The sequence below is a fragment of the Carcharodon carcharias genome, chromosome 12 (genome assembly GCF_017639515.1).
Source record: "Carcharodon carcharias isolate sCarCar2 chromosome 12, sCarCar2.pri, whole genome shotgun sequence".
Lineage (NCBI taxonomy): Eukaryota > Metazoa > Chordata > Chondrichthyes > Lamniformes > Lamnidae > Carcharodon > Carcharodon carcharias.
The window spans coordinates 49,753,331-49,779,252 of NC_054478.1; the positions used below are offsets into that span (position 1 = coordinate 49,753,331).

The 25,922-nt window shown below is 39.0% G+C and overlaps 1 protein-coding gene across 6 annotated transcripts in view; it reads right to left on the reverse strand.

Moving 5' to 3' along the window:
- The window catches only part of mgat5 (alpha-1,6-mannosylglycoprotein 6-beta-N-acetylglucosaminyltransferase), a 105,543-nt gene that overhangs the window by 70,075 nt on the left and 9,546 nt on the right, over positions 1–25,922 (reverse strand). For 5 of the 6 annotated variants that reach the window (XM_041200962.1, XM_041200958.1, XM_041200961.1 and 2 more), the window contains 4 exons: positions 11,782–11,952; positions 8,476–8,552; positions 2,003–2,092; positions 707–778 (listed from right to left, as the gene is read on the reverse strand). In XM_041200962.1, coding sequence (XP_041056896.1) covers positions 707–778; positions 2,003–2,092; positions 8,476–8,552; positions 11,782–11,952 — 410 coding nt within the window. Of the gene's footprint in view, positions 1–706; positions 779–2,002; positions 2,093–8,475; positions 8,553–11,781; positions 11,953–25,329; positions 25,384–25,922 lie in introns of all 6 variants that reach the window. The other variant, XM_041200963.1, reaches the window with a different exon arrangement.

Sequence of the window (25,922 nt, forward strand, 5' to 3'; positions counted from 1 at the left end):
TGTGCTGGTATAAGGAACACCAAAAGTACTTTGGACTTCTATCCAATACTACAGGACACCAGCTGGTCAAATGCAGAGGTTTAACCATTAATTGTATTAATCAGTTCTATCACCTCTCTATTTTCTTGAATTGAGAATTCCATAAATACAGGGCTGCACCTAAAAATACCCAAAGCTCTGACACCTTTCTCACTTATTTCTTTAAAGGCTATTGGATGCATGCCACTTGATTCAAAAGGTTTCAAGACATTAATCTTTGAGTTTTTCATGGTACACCTTTATGATATACATTTAACTCCAATAAATTCCTTAATGCACATATTTTTTGGAGAAAAAAAAACCTATCACTTACTACTATATATAGAGCCAAAACATTTTTAGATTCCTTTCGCTGGTCTCTATAGTCCCCTAACAAATAACTATCTTCCCTCTAACTATCATTTTAGTTATTCTCAAATAAGACTTAATTGAATCCCAGTCATCAGTACTTTATCAGTCACCAATACTGAAACAACTCTGAAGGCCAAATTTCCATTCCACAGCCACGTATCAGCTTCCAGTATATTCCAACACTGGCATCACACCCTTGTTCTGCAAGTGGCGCTCTTTGCTAGTGACCAATGTGAGCATCACAACCAGGCAACACAACAGCAATATAGCAAAGAGCATTATGTCAACAAGTTAGATCCATTTAATCAATACTAACCAAATTCTGTTGGTCTGTCTCTTCCCGAGGGCTCTTTGCTCTCCATGGCAGAGGGGGACACCAATTTTCAACCTATCCTCAGAGAAAATAAACACATAAAAAAAGGCTACACAGTTTAGTAACAAGAAAAAAAAAACTAACAATGGATACTTTGAAACTTTAAAGGATGAGACATCTGCATGTGTAAACAGTAGGCAATTAGTTTAAATATAACCCACAAGGCAAACTTCAAACATTTCCAGAGCGAGCAGCAAATGTACAGCTTCATTCAACTTCTCAGTGCACCAAACAGATAATAAGATTCTTCAATTAAAAAAGAACTAAGGCCAAAGCATTGTGAAATACCTGCAACAAACCCAGAGATTCAATGTGTCACTAAAGTTCAATAATGGAGGTAATACACACAAAGTGACAAAATATCTCATATATATTAACACACAAAATAGAAACATCTCACTCCCTTTCAAAACCTGCATTTACAATTTCCTCATTTTTGTATAGAACTTATTTCATGCTACAATTTATACATTTTCCTCTCTTCCTACAAGGGGAAACATCCAGTCCACATCCACTTTGTCTATCCCCTTTAGCATCTTATATACCTCAATTAGATCTCCTCTCATCCTTCTAAATTCTAGCGAGTATAGGCCTAAACTGCTCAATCTCTCCTCATAAATCAAGCCCCACATCTCTGGGATCAATCTAGTGAACCTCCTCTGAACCGCCTCCAATGCTACTCCATCCTTCCTCAAGTAAGGGGACCAAAACGGCACAGTACTCCAGGTGTGGTCTCACCAATGGCTTGTACAGTTGCAACACTTCCTTATTTTTATACTCGATTCCCTTAGCAATAAATGTCAAAATTCCATTTGCCTTCTTTATTACCTACTGTGCCTGCATACTAGCTTTCAGCGATTCATGCATAAGGACACCCAGGTTCCTCTGCAGTGTAGCATTCTGAAATTTCTCCCCATTTAAATAAGTCACCTTTTTATTCTTCAGACCAAAATGGATAACCTCACACTTATCCATGTTAACTCCATCTGCCAAATTTTGGCCCATTCACCTAACCTGTCCATATCCATTTGTAAATTTCTTAATTGCAACTTACTTTCCCACCTAGTTTGATGTCATCTGCAAATTTAGCAATAGTATCTTTTATCCCTGAATCCAAGTCATTACTATAGATTGTAAATAGTTGGGGCCCAAGAACCGAACCCTGTAGCACCCCACTTGTTACAGAGAAAAAAAGAACAAAAGCCACATTTTACTTAATTTAAGTATACTTCCACTGACCTCACTGAGGTAAATAAAAAATGAGCATATGGACCCATCCACACCATAGCTGGCATAGCAAGGATCTGACCGCCACATAGTCTTCATCCACTGAAAACAAGAAATATAATAAATACACAAGTTTAACCTGTATGTAGAATAAATATATTCAGTGAAGAATTTATGAACCAAATTATTTTTGTTCTGCAAATCATATCTCTCAGTTCTGTTAAATGTTAGATTATTTACTAGTTACAAGATATGATATGGCCATAGAACCATATTTAAAGAGCCTCAGCCTCCCAACATCCAGCTTTTCTTAAGAAGTGTTTTTGCCTCTATTTACTCTGCTAGGAAGTCAACCTTGCATACTTGATCACTCAAGTATTCCTGACTGATTAGCACATTCACAAATTCCTAAATTTATTAGGGGCAGTCTTCGGAATTATGACACGACTGGTTCCTGAAAACCGCATCTTAAATCGGAACATCATAACTTGGAACTAATTTTTCCACAAGAACAATGTTTTAATGGGGGATTTGTTCCTAAACTAAGGCCCACTACCCTATTTTCACCAAAACAGCCCAGAATTTTGTACTCAATTACAGACAAGTCATATAGTAACATTAATGTATTTATGTTGTAGATGATAATATTGACAAAGCACAAGCTAAAAATACAGATAGAAATATAGTACAGTACTAAATGGCATCAGAACAGCAACTGAGCACCAAACCAGGGAGATGAGCAGCATAGAGTGTTGATGCACACATGAACATTTGGACTGGTTTGCTGGTGTTGCATCGTAAAGTCAAAACAGATGGAAGTAAAAACAGGGTGTCAATTTATAAACATCGTAAGGGCCGTTCATTGTAACTTGAACATCAAGTTGAGGAATGCCTGTAATTGCTGGTTGAACTATTCTGTCCGACTCTTGCAGTTTAATTTAAAATCATATGTATGATGTATAAATGGGTAATTCCAGAATATGTAATTTTCTTAGAGGTTGAAATGCCATAGTTTTTCCAGTATTACTTCAGAATTCTTTTGTTGAGTCAAAAGTTCAGTTTTCAAATCCCACCACAGACTTGGAACACAATCCTTGGTGCTACTCTAGTGTAGCACCAGTGAATGTACTGCACTATCAGGGCGGTCATCTTTCAAACATGATATTAAACTGAGGTGCTGAGGTGTTAAGTAGGGGCACAACATCTCTCAATGCTATTCATAGATGATCGCAATAATCCTCCTAGTATCTGGCCACTGCTACCTGAAATTATCTAGTTATTCATTTACTATTTATTCTAGTCATCCTGGTTACACATTTAAGGGAATGTCCATAACATACAATTTCCAAATATATACAATATGAGTGACAGGGCGAGAGAGAACTGGTGAAATCCCTGCCCCCTTCCGAACTATCCATGAAGTCAGTGGTTTGGAGAATATGTGTTTGTGGTTATTTTAACCAGTGTGTGTGGTCGATTTGAATAAATCAGCAGAAGGCTTTGAGGGTTTAAACAAAAATAATTAAAATAAGAACACATTCACTCCAAAACTGAATGCTACGGCACCCACTCTCAGAATCTCACACAAACACTCAAGGAAAGTACAGCTGGAAGTCTTGTTTTGAAAGATGTTACCACCTTTTGTGTCTCTTTTGCAGATAGCATTTCTTATTTAAAGATTCAAAAGTACAAACACGGCTGCTCTATCATGTGACTCCTCACAATTGTGGTTTCTTTACCAAATAGGACAGTGTTCTTAAATTGATGAGACACATCATGCTTTAGTGTTTCCGGATTACTGTCCCATTAATTTAAGAGACTGACATTAGGTTAAAACAGTTAATACATTGCTTTTGAAAAAGACTCATTCAATTCCAGAATGCTTTCTGATGGTCTTTTGGGATGTATACCACTAACATCTATTTGCCTGGAATTTATCTTTAAAGCCAAACTGTTCCTTTAACACACAGACCATGTCATCTGCCTCCAGCAGCAATCTTAGAGCACATTGTCCATTTAAGATTCCAATTTGAATAAATTTCTTATTTTAGATGTTATGAATATGATATGATTATATGACATGGGCATAACAAATTTTGTGGTTAAACAAAAAGCAAAATGCTACAGATGTTTGAAGTATGAAACAACAAAAACAATGCTGGAAACACAACAATTAGGCACCATTTTTGGATAAGGTGGCTAGTATTTCAGCCTGATGATCTTTGTCAGAACCAGGGGATGCTACAAGGTACGGTTTATAGAAGAGGAACACAGCCAGGGAAAAGGGAAAAGGCTTATTTGATGAATTATTGGAGAGTCTTGATGAAGATTTTATTTTTATTCATTCACAGGCTTTGCTGGCTGGGTCAGCATTTATTGCCCATCCCTAGTTACCCTTGAGAAGGTGGTGGTGAGCTGCCTGCTTGAACTGCTGCAGTCCACTTGATATAAGTACACCCATTATGCTGTTAGGAAGGGAGTTCCAGGATTTTGACCCAACGACAGTAAAGGAACAGTGATATATTTCCAAGTCAGGACAGTGAGCGACCTGGAGGGGAACTTCCAGGTGGTGATATTCTAGTAGATGTATACATGGACTTCTAAAAGGCATTCAATAAAATACCATAGGGAGAATTTTCCCATCGGTGTGCGGGCCAACGCGTAAAATGATGCACAGTGATGTCAGGTGTGCGCCCAACGTCACCGCGCATCATTCCGATCTTCCATTTAGTGGGCGCGCCCCCCGAACTGTCAAAGGCCTGTCACATGCATGAAAGAGCACAGGCCCCGACTATCCTGCCTCCCCCTGCCCGCACATGTAGCGTTAAGCGCTACTGGGCGCATGTCACACTGGGCGGGTCAATTAAGGCCCACCCACATAAAATAACGGCACACAGCCGATAGTGGGCGGTGATGGGCTCCGCGCCCCACCGTGCCTGCTCCCAACCGGCCCGCCCGACAGGCAGAAGATTCTGCCCCATATACAGGTTCATTTGGAAAATAGAATCTCATGGGATTAAAGGAACTGTGGTAACTTGGGTACACAACTGACTGAGGAATGGGAGCAGAGAGTATGGTGAATGGACATTTTTCCTGATTGGAGAGAAGTATGAAATGGAGTCCCCTGGAGTCAGTATCGGGTCTATTGCTTTTTTGTTACATATAAAATGATCCGGACTTGGGTGTAGGGGGTACAATTTTGAAGTTTGTACATGATACAAAACTTGACAACATAGTAAATTGTGGCCAGGATAGGAACAGACCTCAAGAGGACATTGCAAGACTAGTGGAAATGGGCAGATGCATGACAGATGCAATTTAATGTGGATAAGTGAGAAGTGATGGACTTTAGGAGGAACAACATGGAAAGGCAATATAATCTAAACACTATTTAAGGTACATAAGGAGAGGGACCTAGAGATACATATTTCCAAATCTTTGAAGGTGACAAGGCAAGGTAAAATTGCCCTTATAAATAGGGACATTGAAGACAAGGACAAAGTAGTAATTCTAAACCTTTGCAGTTGATTGCTAAGGCCCCAGCTTGAAAATTGTGTAGAATTCTGTACACCACTTTTCAGGAAGGATGCCAAGACTCTCGAGTTGGTATAGAGGAGGGTTACCAGGATGGTACCAGGGATGAGCAAGTTCACTTACGTGGAGAGATCGGAGAAACAAATTCTTTTCCTTCAAACTAAGAAGGTTAATGGGCGACCTAACAAAGGCTCTGATAATCATACACGGATGATTAAGATTTGGAACATGTTGTCTGAAAGAGTGGCGGAAGAAGATTCAATATAACATTTTAAAAGGCAATTGTGTAATTGAAGGAGGGGAAAAAGGCGGGGGGGGAAATTGGAGACTAAATTGGGCATGTCAAACAGCCAATACAGGCACAACAGGGTGAATGATTGTCTCTCCATGTTCTTCCTACCAAAATGAATCACCTCACACTTCTCCGCATTGAACTACATCTGCCAAAGGCAATTAGTATTTCTAAGTGTCTTCCAAGTTCTTGCTTTCTTTTGGATGAGTGTTATCCATTTTGTGGCTCTACTCTGCACCACCTCCAGAGTGCACAGATGTGGTCAGGGTACTTGGATGCGTTCAGCCGAAACACTATATTTTAAGTACAATCGTCAGATTTATACTCAGCCTCGGTTATGTAGTTTAGCATTCTATTGGCACGATCGATTGCTGCTACAGTGACTGCAACTTAACACTGCAACATGTTTTAACTTTAGCTTTGGGGGAGATGGCACTTGTATAAGCCTGACTGGGTGCACTGAACAGGACTGGGTCTGAGCTCTTTGCGGGACGTTTTGCTAGTGGTGTTGGGTGGGGGGAGGCTTTAAACTAACAGGGGTGTGGGAATCAGGAGAGATTATTAGAGAATAATACCAAGATGCACAAAATACTTTGAGAGACAGATAGCACTACAATAGAGAGTAGTAAGTTAATAGTCAGAGTAAGGGAGAAAGTAATGAAATCTAAATCAGGGTTATACTGCATGTATGTGAATGCACTGAGTATAGTAAGATTGGTGAGCTACAGGTGCAGATTGCCATGTGGAATTGTGTTATTGTGACGATAACAGAGACCTGGCTCAGGGTAGGGCAAGACTGGAATAAAAGGACAGCAGCACTATGGATACAAAATTGGCCGAGTAATAGGAAACAGAGGGTAATGGTCAATGGATATTTTTCGGGCTGGAGGAAGGTTTGTAATGGGGTTCCCCAGGGGTCAGTACTGGGACCCTTGCTTTTCCTGATATATATTAATGATCTAGATCTTGGTGTGCAGGGGACAATTTCAAAGTTTGCAGATGATACAAAACTTGGAAGCATTGTAAACTGTGACGAGGACAGTGTAGAATTTCAAAAGGACAGACAAATTGGTGGAGTTGGCAGATAGGTGGCAGATGAAGTTCTATGCGGAGAAGTGTGAGGTGATTCATTTTGGTAGGAAGAACAGGGAGACAAAATATAAAGTTCACTACTCTAAAGGGTGTATGGGAGCAGAAGGACCTGGGTGTATATGTGCATAAGTCATTAAAGGTGTCAGGGCAAGTGGAGAGAGCAGTTAAAGCAGCATACATTATCCTAGGCATTAATAGAGGCATAGAGTATAAGAGCAAGGAGGTTATGCTGAACTTGTATAGGACACTAGTTAGGCCTCAGCTGGAGTACTACGTACAGTTCTGGGTGTCACACTTTAGGAAGTATGTGAATGCATTGGAGTACAGAAGAGGTTTACAAAAATGGCTGTAGACATGAGAAACTTCAGTTATGAAGATAGGTTGGAGAAGTTGCAACTGTACTCTTTGGAGACAAGAAGGCCAAGAGGAGATTTGATAGATGTTCAAAATCATAAAGGGTCTGGACCAAGTAGATAGGGGGAAACTGTTCCTGCTCATGAAAGGATTGAGAATGAAAGGACACAGATTTAAAGCAATTTTCAAAAGTAGCAAAAGTAATGAGAGAGAGAAAAAAAACTTGTTCACAGAGTGGTTTGGGTCTGGATTGCGCAACCTGGAAGTGTGATGGAGGCAAGTTCAATTGAGACATTCAGGAGGGCATTAGACGGTTATTTAAATAGAATCAATATAGGGTTATGGGGAAGAGACAGGAGAATGGCACTGAGCCATAATACTCATTCGGAGAGCTGGTGTAGACAAGATGGGCCGAATTCATTCTGTCCCTTTGCAACAGTGAAGGCTAATCTACATTTAAAAATGTGTAATATATATTTTCTCCCCCAATGATCATACACAATAAATGAACTCCAGCAGAAAAAATGCTTTACAAAACTGCAGAAATTCTAACATAACCAAAATCTCAAACACGCCACTCAAAAAGGAAAAATTGAAAGCCCACCCTCAGGGATTATTTTGATGTGCTATGGTAAGGATTAAAGTGTGGAATACACCTCATCATCAAAATGTTTGAACAGTCTTTTGATTTCTCTACCTCATCCTCTCATAAAAAGATGAGATTATATCAGTATATGAAGGATATCAATAAAGACAACTTTTATGACCCCATGCACAGAGAGGCTGAATTTAAATGAAGTCTCCCTTAACTTGTGTTCATCATCTGTGTACAATTACTAAAGTTAATCCATTGCGGGAAGAAGAGGGAGAGAACAAAAATAATCTCAGTGTAAGTATAAAACCTGAATGGCGAATGCCCTCCCCTAATCAGCTTTCCTCAGTTTTTCAACTCTCGAGGAACCAAACAGGTATATTTCAGGTTCAGACCCCTGCGCCTGTGCCAAGTTGGCTAATGCTCGGATGGGAAAGTATTTAAGGAACCCATGGGGCCCCGAAGGAGGTTTATCCAAACCAATACAAGTAAGGTGATATTTGGGGGTGGTGAGGGGGAGTCATGGGGAAGGGAACAAATGGAGAAAATATTATCTGCAAATGTAAAAAATAAAATGTTAAAAATATAACTTTTAAATTATCCAAGTAAATCTGGTTTTACCTTTAATTTGCTTTCACAGTGAGGGAAACCATCCATAGGAGGCAATTCACACTGTTCCTGGGCTCCATTAATTAGATCTGCAAAGAGAAAAAGGCCTCACCCAATTCAAACTACTGCGGAAAGGGTTGAAACATAAGTTAACATCTACTGAATGACCTATTGTAATATAACTCATCATCACAACTGACTTTCGCATGCAATAGCAAATCTGAGAGAACACATCTCTGCATGGGTTATTGCGAATATATATAAGTAAGGCACCAATCTAGAAATGGATGATAAAATAGAACACAAACATTAAGCACAATTAGCTTTAGCTCTGTTAGCCCTGAATCTGTAGCTACCATAATTACCATGGCAACTGTAATCAACACATTAATGTAATGGAAGTACATTTTCAGTGCCCTAGGGCAATTAAAGGATAAATACGTGAATTAATATAGACAGAAGTGCAAGGATGAGAAACATTTCTGAACATTGTGAAAATATAGAAAATGAAATTAAATGTTTAAGAGTCATAATTTAACACATCCCAGATTTCTACCGGTTACATCAGTCTTTTTGTTTCAGAAACAGAAAATTTTGGAAGCATATCACATCAGCCAGAATTTGAAAGGGAATGATGGGGACCTTCAGTGCATTTCAAGTTTTCCTCAATTTTACTATTGCCAGCATTAGCTGTTTCTTTCCCCCCAGATTTCCGAGCATCCTTTGGATTCTACATGGAAATGTCGCATGTCTTCAGGATTAACACAACAATGATCCAAATAGGGTTAAAAAGGAACAAAGCATTAGCAAGGAACATTAAGATAATTTTCAGGCTAATGTAAAAACTTATATTTTTTCAGATGTTAGTTAGCTTTTGTTTTCAGCAGTAAAACAAGAAAAATAATAAGCTTGAAAACCCAGCTAAATTTGCTGATAAGCAGTTTTAAAAATTAAGAAAGCAAAAACAAACAAAAACATACCAAGCTAGATGACAAACAATTGTTTACAAATTGAACATTTAAGAAAATAGCAGCTCCAAAACAGTTCCAACCAAACATACATAGCCAAGCCACACGTACCAAGTTAGAAGGAAAGAGCTAATACAAGGAAGAACAGATTCAGTTGAAAATAAAGGAATTTTAGATTAAGCCTTTAAAAAGGTAGATAATACTATGCGCAAAGGGGAAGTCTTTATAGAACATTTTAAAAATTAAATGTTTAGGCACGGTTATAGTGATATATTGCTTTCCATCACCTTTAAAATTTATGACAAGGTTCAAGCAGGCAGAAAGTTGCACAAGGACAGTTTTGTTGCGCCCAGTCATGGATAGTGGAACATTTAGTTATTCAGAGTAAAATATTCTAAACTATTTTTATTAACCCTTCATGAAGTTTCAAAAGTAATTTATTAAATTTCACAATGTCACGCATACCTTCTAACTGATTAACTTACCTCAATTCTGACTCCCTGTTAGAAAGATCCCTCCCTCTTCCTTACCACCACAATCCCAACCCCCCTGCTAAAAATACAACGGCCTGAATCTTCTGATAGCTGGGGCAGCGAATGACTCAATTTAAGCTGCTGATGCACCTCAGGAGCCTGAGGAGGCCCCGACAAGCGCACAAACATAATACTTACCTGGGAAGTTAAAAGGTCTGATTGCCAGTTTTATCCTGCCCGGATTGCTGCACTATTCCCTATGACATTGGGATCAGATAGCCAGAACCACGGAAATTTGGGTTGTTTGCCCTATGCTTATGCTGGTTTTTACAGTAATTTACTTAGAGCTTCTTACAGCAGGTGTAAAGCCTGCTGAGCAGTGCAACTCTAAGTAAATCAGCTGGAGTGTCAAACCACAACAATGTTCAACCCATCACAACAATGTTCAACCCATCACAACAATGTTCAACCCATCACAACAATGGTCAACCCATCACAACAATGGTCAACCCATCACAACAATGGTCAACCCATCACAACAATGGTCAACCCATCACAACAATGGTCAACCCATCACAACAATGGTCAACCCATCACAACAATGGTCAACCCATCACAACAATGGTCAACCCATCACAACAATGGTCAACCCATCACAACAATGTCCAGCCTTGTCCTGACACTGAGGCTCAAAATGCTCCCAACAATGTTCACCCCCACACCCACGTCATGGATCACCTTTCCACCCCTCAGCAATGTTTACCCCCACTCCCCCTCCCGGTTCAATTCCCCTCTAGCCAACACTCATCCCAGCTTTCCCCAGCCCTACAGACAGTGCTCACCCCCTCCTGCGTTCATCCCTCCCTCCCAAATCACCTTCCATAATCCCTGGCTCTTATCCAGTTGATGTCGGAAGAATCAGCATTGTCGGAAGAGTCAACAATGTCGGTGATTGCAAGGATGGAGGGACAGCACTGTCTTGGGGGGGGCGTGGCTTGAGTACCATGGGGGAGTGGGAGATCAGATGGTTGAGCATTTTTGGGGGTGAGGCAGTGAGGGTCTGCAACGTGGGGGGTGTGATAATAGTATTTAAATCAGACAGACCTTAAGGGGTGTGTCTTCAGTTCATGACAAAAAAGGGGCATGGCTTCGCAAAAATTATACTTGCCACTTGGTTTCCTGAATATATGTTCATCACTGCACCCCTGATGGAACTGGCACCAGAGGTGCAAAGGCTCCACTGTAAAATGGTAAATGGACAGATTAAATTGCAGGTCAGCAGGTACACCTTCTCTACCACTGACTGGGAGATATGGGCTAATATTTCACTTCCAGGTACTGGTTCTTCAGGGCACCCCAATTAGGAAGTCACAAGGCTCATTTTATAATCTATTCAAGTTACAGTATTTTCTCCAGAGGCAGGCCAGTGTTGGATTGTGCTGTTCTAGTGTACTTCTCTGGTCCTAAGATACTTGAATGCAAATGAGGATTGAAGGGAAGGAGCAGGGAAATGGAGTGAATTTATCAAGGAGGGAAAAAACCTGGGAATTTAAAAAAAAATGCACATTGGTCAAGGAGGACTTCAAAAAGCCCTTCAAAAGGCTAATGGGGCCGAATGGCCTACTCCTACGTTCTAATATTTTAGAATATTTTTGGTTACTTCCTATTCAAGGAAATTAAGGAGAAATTTTCCAGCCCCTGGACGCCAAACAGAAGATTTTGGCCTAAGTGCTGTGCAGTGCAAGGGGTTTATATACAAAAAGATTATATACTTGAAGAGTCATACGGACTCGAAACATTAACTCTATCTTTCTCTCCACAGATTCTGTCAGACCTGCTGAGTTTTTCCAGCATATTTTTGTTTATTATATACTTACCTGCCACATTAACTTTTTCAACAGTGCCAGAGCTGGGGCTCACAGTAGTAGTAGCATTAGTAGAATTTATTCCTGTCCCATTTGAAATCATCAGATTGTCCACTTTAGACTCCAATTTTCCAAGGCGCTGCAAAATGTTGTCAAGGAGGACAGCCAATGTCTTCTTCAAATCTGGAAAATATTTTATACAGGTAATTTCTGTAACATTTGTTAGCAAATTTGACCCAGTTATATGAACAAATCTCTACTTTTTTCACAATTATAGGGTCATGTGATCCAGAGCAGACGGAAAAGAAAATGCTCAGTACTTCCAGGGAAAGTTTAACTCGATTTTAATACTAATACAGAGTTACCTTGTTTGCCAAGCATCGTGCCTATTTGTGGAAGTCTCACTAAGTATCCTGGGTTTTAATCTGCATTCTTGTGCACAATAAGGTATGTTTCAAACTTCTAATTGAGGAGAAAGAATCACGTAATGCAGCTAGAGTAGCAGTAAAATAAATACTGGCCTTATTTATTTCGATAAATATTTGGTGATATTTAACATACCGGTCAGCAAGACATTTGAAAAAACCTTAATTGAGATTTTACAGAAACAAAATTTTCTTCTTACTTCAACTCATAGCAATGTATAAGTCAGAGACCAACCAGATCGAAGTCAAAACCTTGATTATGAAATTATAATCTAATTAGGAGTAATGGTGTTGAATAGGTCAAATATGGGCTATTAAATTCAAGACCCACAAACAAAATTCTCAACCGAGATAAAGAGAGATGCAATACTATGTAATAACCAAATTTTATAGCATTATCAGCAGTAATGCAATACTATTCTTGACATAACTATTAGTTAAGTTCACCAATATTTGAGTAATTTGAAACTGGCAAGCAGCAAAACCATCACCATAAAAAACTAATGTCACACCGACTGCAGTACAATAGATAATGTTAGGAATCAATATTTGCACTAGGTATATAGAGGCACAGAATTTTCTCAATATGTGGAATTGTTAATTTATGTATGTTTCTACAATAGTTTTACCAGCAGCAATTTGTGACAGTTTGCCTTTATCTTGACTTCTGCAGGATAGTTAAAAAAAAGTGATCGATTTCAAAGCATGGTGCAGTCATGGCACACCACCTGCTCTGCCATGCTGAGCAAACCTTATTTAACTAGTTACTAATTTAGTTAACTAAATTAATAGCTAGTGAGAGCCTCCCAGCATGGAAACAAATAAAAACAACCATCAGCTATTGGAAGGAAACAAAAGAATTGAAAACAGCACCTCTTTTCCCCTCTGCATCAAATTCCCACTTGATCCAAGGGCTGAGTCAGGAATTTGAACATGAAGCGCTTAGTGCTTCTCCACTCTGTATGGTAGCAAATACTGCCTTCTTACATAGAGTTTATATAACTCACATTCAAGTTACAACTGCCACAGTAGTTAACACTTATTCAGGCATCCACTTGCAGCTGATTGACACGTAACTAGGTTGCAGTTTCTTTTGCAGTTTTAATGTTCTAAGTCAGATTCTAGCTGTTAATCTAAACTACAGCTTGAGAAATATTTACCAGCGAGATCCCACTTTCATCAAATTCTTGACTTAGCACGCAGTTCACAAAGTACCCTGTTCACAAAGCACTCCGATTACTCAGTCTACATTACCCATTTCTTTCACCCACACACTCATGCTTCGTATGCTTTCTTAGGAAGGAAGCAGCAAAAATCCTCATTGGACATATACTCCCTGCAAGCCAGGTCAGAAGTAAAAGGTTATCTACATACCCTCAGTTACAACCAGTCCACATTATGCAGAAATTTCCTTCAGTTTCAAAAAAAAAGCACACGAGCCAGTATTAAATTCAAAACAATCTCACTGTTTTAAAGACTAATTACCACATAAGCTACAGCAAATTATAAGTTCCTATTGGACAAAAATATTTTCACCTCAGCTTCTCTTCCTTCATAACTAGTACAGAATCACCTCCAGATTATATTTATTTTTTCTACAAAACAATACTGTGGATCAATGATCACAGATCCCTATATCAAACAGAAATAAAATGAGCTCATTTCAAATGTAGCTAAGAAAATCCTTGCTAAACATTGCAATCAAAATCACTGACTTCTTGCAATCTTTTCTGAAACCCCTAAAGAATATATACCCATTTAATATTAACAAGGTAACAACTTTTACTTTTTTAATAGCACAGCATATCTACAAGTCCCAAAGTACCAAAATCATGATATTAAGATTTTACTTAAGTGATAGAAAGTGTATAAACCATACTAAGTGATCAATATTAGTTTTCACAAATTAATTGTAGAAAAACTTGTCATCAGATATGTCTCATCAGTCCTGATCAAAATGCCAGAGTAAGATTAGGAAATCTGCCCTAGCAATTGACTCCATAGTTGTGTGTCATTCACCACCCTTTGCATGATGCATCTGAAATTAGAACATGCTCCCCAACTGCTACTGAATGCTTCAGTCTTGGATGCTGTCAGAATGGAGGATTTACAAGTTGCAGTGCAGACCATGTCAAATTGATGCAAAACACGTATTGGAACCATCTTGCAAGTGAAATAGATAGTTCATCAATATAATACAAAATTTACTGTAATAGAATGAGGTGATTCAATGTAATAATAAAAGCAACACTCCTCTGTACTAATAGGTACATAGCTAAAAAGATCCTTGTTCAATGAGCTAAACAACAGCAGAGGCAAGTGTTGCAAACATCAATGGTATATGGTTCACATGTTTTAGAATATAAAACTTTTAATTTTAAGAATTTAAATTTTAACTGTAGAAAATGAGGTTATATAGTTGAGGAACTGGTAAAAGCAGCCATGAAGTAAATGCAATTCAGACAGGTTTGAAGTTTATTGCACTTAAAAAGGTTGGGGCCATGTTGACTTAAAGGTTAATAGCAAGGAAAGGCAAGATATAAAACTTACTTGGGTGGGCTTACTTAACTAAAGAACTGAGACATGACATCTACAATCCTTGCCGTAAGGGCAGTCCAGAGAGGTGTGCGTGTTTCGCGAGTTGGAGCCAAATTGGTTTAAAAGCATTGGTGAACACTGAAGAGTTGTAAAATTGATTTATTTCTCTAGGTCAAAGAAGAAATTGTAAGTGAGAGATACTTAACCTTAAGGCCTGTTCGAGGACATCGCAGAGCATGTCACGTCATCATGGAATTGGGTGGAGCTTAGGGAGATTCTCTGGTTTCAATTTATATGAGTGCTTGCTGAGAGAAGTTTTTTTAGTTGCAGCTTGGATTGTGTGTGTGGTGCAGCTCATTGAGAGAAGATAGGCAAAGTATATGACAGTTAGGTAGGCCTGTGCTGTAAGCAGAGAAAAACTTAACTTCTTCAGTTGCCACATGGAATATGCGAGGGCTTAATCTCAGTTTGGATTTTGTAAGGGAAAAGAAGTTAGATTGTCTAGTTTAAGACTAGTGGAAAAATCTACAGTGGTCCTCACAGGGTCTTCTGGCAAAAGAAAGTAACCAGCAGATTATCTTGAAAGTATCGAGCAAGTAACCAGAACAAGGAACTAAGGCATCCACAGTCGAGAGATGGTAAATGAAAGTTTACCTCAGAATATCTGGAACTGAGGAGAATTAAAATAGTTTCCAGTGGACTGTGACATACTTTGGATGGTCCCTACACAAGTAAATCTTTTAAGATATTGCAACATACAATAAAATTCTTGTGAGAAGAAAGAAAGAAATTTAAGGGCATAGCACATGTGGGTATAAGCTATAGTGTTAACTTAATCAAATTTGCTTTGTTTAATTTGTTCTATATACAATAAAGTTTGTGTTTTGTTTAAAAATGTGAAATTTTGTGGCATAATTTTACTGGTTAAGTCACTGGGTGTTTGGATTTCTACCTGATTGTTAAGAGTCCCTGACAGGATCATAACACAAGCGGGTCAAATGCCTCTGATGTTTACTTACCAGTGCTCCAGAAAATACATTTTTCAAATTGCTTACATGGACATACCAAATAATTGTAAGAAAGAAAGCACTGTAACAGAAATAAAAATGCAACAGAATAGGAGTGTAGCCATATTCTTAATATTCTATACAATAATCTGATCCAAATAGATAAAGTGAATATTATTTTCATAGTGTGGTTCCAAGAATTGATATGAACATACGAATGAGGATGACCAGGCCAATCAACCCTTCGAGCTTGCTCCACCATTCAATATATCACGGCTCATCCGACTGTGATCTCACAGCACATTCCTGCCTACCACCGATTTAACCTTTCACCCCCTTGCTCAACAAGAATCTATCTACCTCTGCCTTAAAAATATTCAAAGACTCTGCCTCCATCGCCTTCGGAGGAAGAGTGTTCCAAAGACTCAAGCCTCAGAGAGAAAAAAGTTTCTCATCTCTATCCTAAATGGGCAACCCGTTATTTTTAAACAGTGGCCCCTAGTACTAGATTCTCCCACAAGATAAAACACCCTCTCCACATCCACCCTGTCAAGACCCCTCAGGATCTTATATGTTTCAATCAAGTCACCTCTTATTCTTCTAAACTCTAGCAGATACAAGCTTTCCTCATAAGATAACCCACCTAATTTAGGTATGAGTTTAGCAAACCTTCTCTCAACTGCTTCCAAGGTATCTACATCCTTCCTTAAATAAGGAGACCCATACTGTACATAGTACTTCAGATGTGCCCTGCAAAACTGAAGCATAACACCTCTACTTTTGTATTCAAACCTCCTTAAAATAAATGATAACATTCTATTAGCTTTCCTAATTACTTGCTGTACCTGCATACATGTTTCATCGGACCCCTGGATCCCTCCATCTCCGAGCTCTACAATCTCTCACCATTTAGATAATATGCTTCTTTCATTTTTCCTGCCAAAATAGACCAATTTCACTTTCCCACATTTGCCCACTCACTTAACCTATCTATATCTCTTTGTAGCCTCATGTCCTCTTCACATCTTACACTACCTTTGTGTCATCATTTCTATGTCATTTATATATATTGTAAAAAGTGGAGGCCCCAGCACCAATCCCTGTGGCACACCATTTGTTATATCTTGCCAACCTGGAGAAGACTGACTTATGCCTACCCTCTGTTTCCTGTTAGCTAGCCAATCTTCTACCCATGCCAATGATACTTGCTACGCTATGAGCTTTTAATTTTCACAATAAGGTGCCACATCAAAGGTTATCAAATGCCTTCTGGAAATCTAAATACAGTACATCCACTAGTTTCCCTTTACCCACAACTTTTGTTACTTCTTCAAAGAACTCCAATAAATTGGTTAAACATGATTTCCCTTTTATTAAACCAATTTGACTCTGCCTGGTTACTTTGAATTTTTCCCAAGTGCCCTGCTTTAACACCTTAAACAATAGTTTCTTACATCTGTCATGGGGAAAATGTTAAGCTAACTGGCCTGCCATCTCCTTCCCTTTTTGAATAAAGGAGTTACAATTGCTATTTTCCAACCTAATGGAACCTCTCTCAAATCTAGGGAATTTTGGAAAATTAAAACCAACGCATCAACTATCTCACTAGCCACTTCTTTTAAAACCCGAGGACTTGTCAGCTTGCAGCTCGGACAATTTGCTCAGTCCCACTACCTTGGTGATTGTAATTTTCCCGAGTTCCTTCCTCCTTTCTATTTCCTGATTGATAGGATGTTAGAAAGCAGGATGGAATACAAGGTAAAGAGTAGGTTTCCACTGTTTGACAAGATCACAAATTTAAGATAGTTATAAAAACAAAGGGAACATTTTAAAGGAATTTTTTATAGTAGGTGGTTAGAATAGGATTTTTTTTTTGCTAGTAACCATGGTTGAAATAGAACTCAATTTTAAAATGGGAATTGGATATAGTTGCTTGAAAAAGTTGGAGGTTCAAGCATTTTGGGACGAGACTAGGTGGCTCATGTGAAGAAAAATATAGACACTGACTCATTGGTCTTCTGCGCAGTAATATTTTGATTCTAAGAATACATTCACAAAGTAAAATATTTGTAAATCGAAATGGAATGCCACTGAATAGGTAAATACAATACAAGCAGTGTCCAAGTTTAGGTCTTTCTAGGCCATGTGGATGCATATACAGACTTGCAGACGACATAAAATATTTAAATCACATTAATTTTATATAACTGCAAGCTGCTAGTACAGATAAATCTTCACATTAGCTCTGTTGCCTCAATAGAAGATGAGCACAGACAGCTTTTTACAAAATGCCAGTCCCATGAAATTTAAAACAGATAAATAAATGCAAAACTAAGCTACCTGTGTATTATGGATTGCTTTTGGTCCATAATGGCATAGCATAAAACACTCTTGTCCTATGGTGCAATATTGCCCAAAAGAAACTGAGTAATTGTTCACTTGGTGCCTTGCAACTGTATGAAGTGTTTGCCAGGTTTATCATGATTGAAATCAACATGACTCTTCATTTTATACTGAACCTTTTTAAGGAAAAGTAATCTGATATTTCCAAAATTTGCTAAAAATCCAAATTCCAGTGCCAAAAATTCTGGGGAGGATTTCTGCTTTGGTTGCATTTGGCATGTGTTTTGAAAAGTGGTTCTCCCAACTCATTTCTGTATCACTTAAAACAAAATCTGCCTCAAACTAGCTCAGGTAACATTTTAAATGTCTTCTTCAAAATTTGCTAGAAATTCCCTTGTTATACTGAGGATGGGGTTCACACAAAAATAAGCATTTCTTATTTTAAAAAAAAAAGTCAGTCCACGACCTGCAAGTAGGTTACAATACTGAAGCTAAACTTAAAAATATACACAAAACTATCTTCTAGTTATATTGGGGTACAGTGGTCAGTTTTTTTGTAGATTAAAAAATACATTGAAACCTTGTGAAACATACCTAATGGCAACTTTGTGCCTAAAGAAATCCAGCTTAATTTTTAGAGTTATCTCGAAAGGTTTGCAAACAAGAACAATTAGCGGAAACTCCCAAGCAATGGTGGTTAATTCGCCCTGGGAGCATGGTCAGTTTTGAGGGCAGGCCCGCTTCTTTTGCAGTGGTTACTTGAATTTCAGGTGAATTGTGTCCAAAAACCAGCACAACCATGCATAACATCCTGAATTGTATTGATAAGGTGGACATGGAAAGGATGGTTCCTCTGGTGGGTGAGTCCAGCACTCAGGGGCACAGTTTTAAAATTAGGGGTTGCCCTTTTAGCACAGAATTGAGGAGAATTTTTTTCTGAGGGTTAAGTGACTGTAACTCTCTGCCTCAGAAGGCTGTGGAGGCGGAGTCATTGAATATTTTTTAGGTAGAGGTAGATAGATTGCCTAACAAGATTCTAAGGTTATCAGGGGTAGATGGGAACATGGAATTCAAAACAAGCAAGTCAGCCATGTTCTTATTGAATGGCAGAGCAGGCTCGGGGGGTCAAATTACCTACTTCTATTTTGTATGCTCTGTTTACAGTAATATTTAACACCCCCTAGTCTCAAAAGATCTTGAAAAACAATGAAAAGTTGTATTGTCTTAACCCCAGCACCTTCTGTCTGGCAGCAGCTCAAATCAAGGTACTAAATGTGCGATAATCTCAACCCAATTTCCAAAATTAGTGTTTCTCTTAATGCTCAAAATCAGAGCAAAAAGGGGCAGGGATATTCCTGAAGCTGACTTGAGAACAAAAAGCGAAGTTGAACATACTTTTATTGGAAGAAAAGAGTAAATGGAGACATTGTAGAAAAAATGTATTCTCTTCTTTTTCTGCATAAAGTGTTGTAAAACTTTCAGCAAAAACCTTCAGATCATCAGTAGCCTGAATCTGCAGCTCTCAATCTATGATTCAATACCTATGAATCAGGCAATCAATCAGAAACGCTGAAGAAAAGATCATCTTGACCTGAAACATCAACTCTTTTTGTCTCCACAGATGCTGTCTGACCTGCTGATTTTTTCTAGTATTTGTTTTATTATATATGAGAAAATAATATATGGTTATCAGACAGATGACCTTCATTTATAATGCACCAAAGCACAAAAAAACCTGGGTACTGGATTCTAGTCTTAGATGGTGGAGTTGCCTGCATTAAACTGCATTCAGCTATCGATTGCATTTTCAGAAGTAAATTGCAATGGACTATGTACATGCAATCCAATTTAAGCATTTCTATTTTTCAACAACACCTTGGCTGCAGCTCACAAAAAAAATGATGGAAGGATCAAACCTCCAAAAGGTGGCAAAGCCATCTTTCATCAGCTTCAAAACAATATACCTTCTTCCATACAACCTCAAATCCATTTATCTCATCTGACCAAGGACATCTTGAAGGTCAAATTATTGTACAGAGTTCCTTCAAGCATTGAAAGAAAGTCAGGCTGTTGAAGACTCGGCCATTCTTTAACACCAGGAGAGTGGAAAATAGAAGATTAACTTTGTCAAGTACATGACAAAGTACTTCAACAAGGCTTCTTCTGTCCCTTGAAGTCACGAAGCAGCACCAACTGATATTATCAGTTAAAATCGAATAATGGTGTTTGGGATGGGAGGGGAGGGGGTGGAAGCATGAATGAACAAGTATTTTAGGAGAGAATCCACTCTACCCAACATTCAGAATCATATCTTTACATAAATTGAGGTCTGAGTGGGCAATTCATTGCCAAATGGGCACAGAACATATCTTCCATGCAAAACAAAAACAGAATTACCTGGAAAAACTCAGCAGGTCTGGCAGCATCGGTGGAGAAGAAAAGAGTTGATGTTTTGAGTCCTCATGACCCTTTCTTCTCCGCCGATGCTGCCAGACCTGCTGAGTTTTTCCAGGTAATTCTGTTTTTATTTTGGATTTCCAGCACGCACAGTTTTTTGATTTTATATCTTCCATGCACCTGTGCTTGAAACAAAGGTCTTAATGCAAAACAATGCGATTGAATGAGTCAAGCATTACACGAGCCAAAACTATCCAACAGTAAACCTCTTGCTTCAGCCTTTTCACATTGACAGGAACTGCATCACTGCATATAAACAAATAGGTCTGGAAGCCCAACACTGCTGACCAGGTTACACCCAAGTATCCCCCCAATCTTATGACAATCAATCCAAACTTAAAATAGGCACGAAGCAGTGCAATCTGCAATTCAATGAAATGCCTAACTCACAACAGTTTCTCTTCTATGAACCTTAAAATGCAAATTTCAATTAATTTAAACATCATTCAAACACATCTGCTGCAGCATGTTTCAGAACAAAATATTTCATGCAACTAAAAATTAGTGAATCAGTGAGACAGGAGGCCATTCAGCATCCAGTATTTGAGCTTGCTCTTCAAAGAGCTATCCAACTGTCTCATTCCTCTGTTCTTTGTTCATAGCCCTACAAATTTTTTTCTAGTCAAGTGTTCATCCATTTCCCTTTTAAAATTATTGTTGAAGCTGCTTCCACCAACCTTTCAGGCATTGTATTCTTTGTCCACATCCCATGAATTAATGAACATTGCAGGCATGGCCAGCATCTATTGCTCATCTTGAACTGGCCTTGAGAAGTTAGTGGTGAGCCACCATCTTGAACCACTACAATCCTTCTGGTGTAACCTCAGTGCTGTTAGGGAGGGAGGTCCAGGATTTTGCCTCTAGTTAATTTTCTGGCCAGTGTATTAGTGGTGGGAAATTCAGGATGGTAATGGCATTGAATGTCAAGGAGGAATGGTTAAATTCTCTTCTTGGAGATGACCATTGCCTGGCACTTAAGTGGTAAATAATACTCAAGCCACATATCAGCCCAAGCCTGAATGTTGTCAAGGTCTTGTTGCATGCAGGCATGGACTGCTTCAGCATCTAAGGAGTTACAAATGAGATTGAACGCTTGTGAATTATCAGTGAACATTTGCACTTCTGATGGAGCAAAGTTGATTGATGAGGCAACATAAGCTACTTGGGTCTATGACACTGCCTGAACGAACTCTTGCTCCAACATCCTGAGGCTGTGATGATTGGCCTCCAACAGACACAGCTGGTTTTTTGTGAGGTAGGTATGACTCCAGTTAGAGGGAGTTTTTCCCAACACTTCCCCAATTCTCACTGACTACAATTTTGCTGGGGCTCCTTGATACTACACACAATCAAATGCCACTTTGATGTCAAGGGCAGTCAATCTCACTTCATTTCTGGAATTTAGCTCTTTTGCCCATATTTGGACAAAGGCTGTAGTGAGGGTCAGAAGCCAAGTACCTCTGGTAGAACCCAAAATGAGTTTCAGTAAGCAGGTTGTTGCTCACGAAGTGCTGCTCGCTAGCACTGTGACGTCACCATCATTTTGCTGATAATTGAGGGTAGACTGATGGGGCAGTAATTCACTGGGTTGTATTCCCTTCCTTTTTTTTGAACAGGCCATACCTGGGCAATTTGTCACATTGTCGGGTAAGAGGCAAGTGTTGGCTAGGGGTGTGATTAGTTCGGGAGTACAAGTCTTCATGAATAGTGCTGGGATGCTGTCAGGGCCCAATACCTTTGCAGTATCCAGTGTTCTCATTTGTTCTTGAAAATCACATGGAGCGAATCAACTTGGCTAAAGAGTGACATCATTGGACCTCAGGAGAAGGCAGAGATAGATTATCCACTCGGCACTTCTGGATGATTGCAAAATATTGAGCCTCGTCTTCTGCATTCACGTGCTGGGTGTCACCATCATTCAGGATGGGGACATTCATGGAGTCTCCTCCTCCAGTTAGTTTTTTTTCATTACCACTATTCAAACTTGAAGAAGTAGTACTGCAGAGCATTGATTTGATCTGTTAGTTGTAGAATTGTTTAATTCTGTCTACAGCATGCTGCATCTGTTGTTTAGCATGTTTGCAGCGCTATGTTGCAGCTTCACCAGATTGGTCCCTCATTTTCAGGCATGTCTCATGCTGCTCCTGGTATATTCTCCTACATCTGTCATTGAATCAGGGTTGGTCCCTTGGCTTCATGGTAAAAGTAGAGTGTGAGGGATATGCCAGGCCATGAGGTTACAAATTGTAGAGTGTAATTCTGCTGATGGCCCATAGCTCTTCATGGGATGTCCAATTTTGAGCTGCTAGATCTGATCTGAATCTATCCTGTTTAGCACAGTGGTAGTGAGGAGGGTATCCTCAGTGTGAAGATGGAACATCATTTCCATAAGGACTGTGCTGTGGTCACTCCTATTCATTACGTCACGGACAGATGCATCTGCAACAGGCAATTTAGCAAGTTTGAAGTCAAGTAGGTTTTTCCCTTCCATTGGTTTTTTCACCACCTGTTGCAGTCCCAGGCTGGCAGATATAGTGTTCAGTGTTCAGATATATAGTGAACAGTTAATAGTGCTACTATGCTACTCTTGGTAAAGGATATCCAAACCCCCGATCGTCACCCACCCCCTGCACCTCCCAAACACTCATCCAGAGTACATTGTGTCCTTGCTATCCTCAGTGCCTCTTCTGAATGGTGTCCAACACGGAGGAGCACTGATTCAACAGCTGAGGAAGGTTGGTAATCTGTAGAAGTTTTTTGCTCATGTTTGACCTGATGCCATGTACACTGGCCTAGATTTTGGCTTTTATTTTAGTCGGATGTGCTTGCTTAACTTGGCCATCTTGCACTAACATGTGAACAGAAAAGAAGTCATGTTAATGCTGCTAACCTTTTACAACAAATGAGTGGGATCCTTGTAAAGACATTAAGATATGGAACACAGCTTAAAGCAAGGCATTGTGTTAAGTTGAAGGCAATGTGTGCAATTAGCTAGATTCAATTAAACTAACCCACACAACACTATTGATTAACTATTTCCAATAACATTGGAAAAGATGGGGTTACAACACCTTATGGGAACCATCTTTGTGTGAAGGGTCATAGGAACTAGCTTTATGCATACCAAGTGAGGTCTTAGAGGACAATTCAATTTCCCTGTCAGCGTGGAGATTGTGTTTGTGGTACTGAGCCTGGGCAGTCGAGTTACCCTGCTTATATGGATACCAAGGAAGCTATCGCACTCTAAGGCATTTGAGAGTTGCCCTCTCAGTGCAAAAAATCAAAGTTGCTGTCTGCTTCTTTTGGATTGATCACCCATTTGAAAGCATGATGTCTGTAGAGGTTAGTTGATAAGTATACTTTACCTTTATTTTCCCTTATTAGTTCATTGACAAGTTTTAGTTCAAATAGTCGCTTGGCAGTACAGAACTTCAGTACTGTGGAGAAAGAGACATGCTGTCAAAGCTTTTAGTCTTGCACTCATGAAGACAGATATGCAAGAATACCAAATATCAAAGGGAACAACAATTTATACTTCATCAGAAGAGGGCACTGATTGGTTGGCAAGTGGACTCTAATTGATAGAAATGTTGCCATGAAGAATGCATCAGGGAATAATTGACTGCCAGGCTTTTGCTTAAATTCAAACCAGGCAGATCGACAAAGGTCAAGGTATTGTCATGGGGAATAAACAAGAGAATAGCTCTTTTTTCTGCAATACTCAAGTTTTAGTTCTTAAGTAAGCTGGTTGATTAATTTGTAGTTGATTGATAAGTCTTTGACTGATGATTGTAATTTTTATTGATAAGCAAAATAAAACCCTATTATTTGCTAATGAGGTCTTTGCCTAATGGTTATATCTCTGCCTAACTAAATCTGTTTAAAGGGGTAACTTGGGTCCCAGTAATTAGGCTGCATACAATTACATCAAATCTTGAATTTATTAAATACCCTTCTTTTTTAAAAAACTTGAAGTCATGATACTTCATGGGATCCAGTCAATTTTGAGGACTCTTGAAGCATTGCTTCCTGAACGTATACCACTGTCACCACCTCTGATAGCTCTGTCCTGCCGGTGGGACAGATCATACCCAGGGTGACTGAGGACTCTGCGACATTGGCCGTAACGTATGGTTTTGCAAGTATGACTATGTCAAGCTGTTGCTTGATTGGTCTGTAGGGCACTCCCAATTTTGACGCAAGTTCCCAGGAATGCCTTTCAGTGTTCAGTGTGCTGCATGTACCTTCATCATAACTAATGTCTAGGTTAATGCCGATGTATTCAAGATTACAATTTGTGTGAAAACTTACCATAAAATTGCATTGAAGTGAAAAAGATCCCAATGAGGATTGTTTTTATCTTTAAACAATTCTCCAAAAAATTACAAGTGTAAGATCAGAAAAATGACTGTTTCCTGCTGTATCTGGACATCTTGATTACAAATGTAATTGGAGGATAATGAAATTTGACAGTCATAGACATGCCCAGTTAATGGGCAGAGATTTATTAAGACAGACATTAGAAGGAACAGGCCAAGGAGACTTGAGCATGTTGCAGTTATATAAACAACTCACTCCCAAAATTCCACAATCTTTTAACCCATCAATGTAACTGATTTGCAGATTAAACTCCAGGCCAAGGTTTGTAACATGATGTTGCCTATTAAGACGGATGATGACAATAGTTATCACTATTGCACTGGACAAGTTAATAATTTTGAGATATATGAGTATCAAACTTTTAAGAACCACATGATTAAAGTTGAAAGCAGTTTTGCTAAATACTGTACCTTATTTGAAATCAAAATACTAGGGATGCTGGAAATCTAAAATAAAACAGGCATCTGTGGAGACAGAAAGAGGTAATGATACAGCATAATGACCTTTCTGACCTGAAATGAAGTTGGTCTCTCTCTCTTACAGATGAGAGGAGACCTGCTGAGAATTTCCAGGGTTTGCTTACATTATATACAACTTGAAATTTCAAATTATTGGTCTTCAAAAGTGTTTAAATAATAAATTTCTTGTAATATCCTGCACCTCAAAAAGTAATCCATAGAACCGATGGCCTCAGCCAAAATGTTAACACTGAACTCCATCTAAATATGATATGAACAAAACAGCTGAACTCAAGAGAGGAAGTTTTTTCCTTTATTCTTTCATGGGATGTGGGTGTTGCTGGCAAGACCAGCATTTGCTGCCCATCCCTAATTTCCCTTGAACTGAGTGGCTTGTAAGGCCATTTCAGAGGCCAAGAGTCAAATCATATTTCTGTAGGTCTGGAGTCACATGTAGGCCAGAATGGTAAGGAAGGCAAAAGAATGGTAAGGAAAGCAGATTTCCTTCCCTAAAGGACCTTAGTGAACCAGATGGATTTTTATCA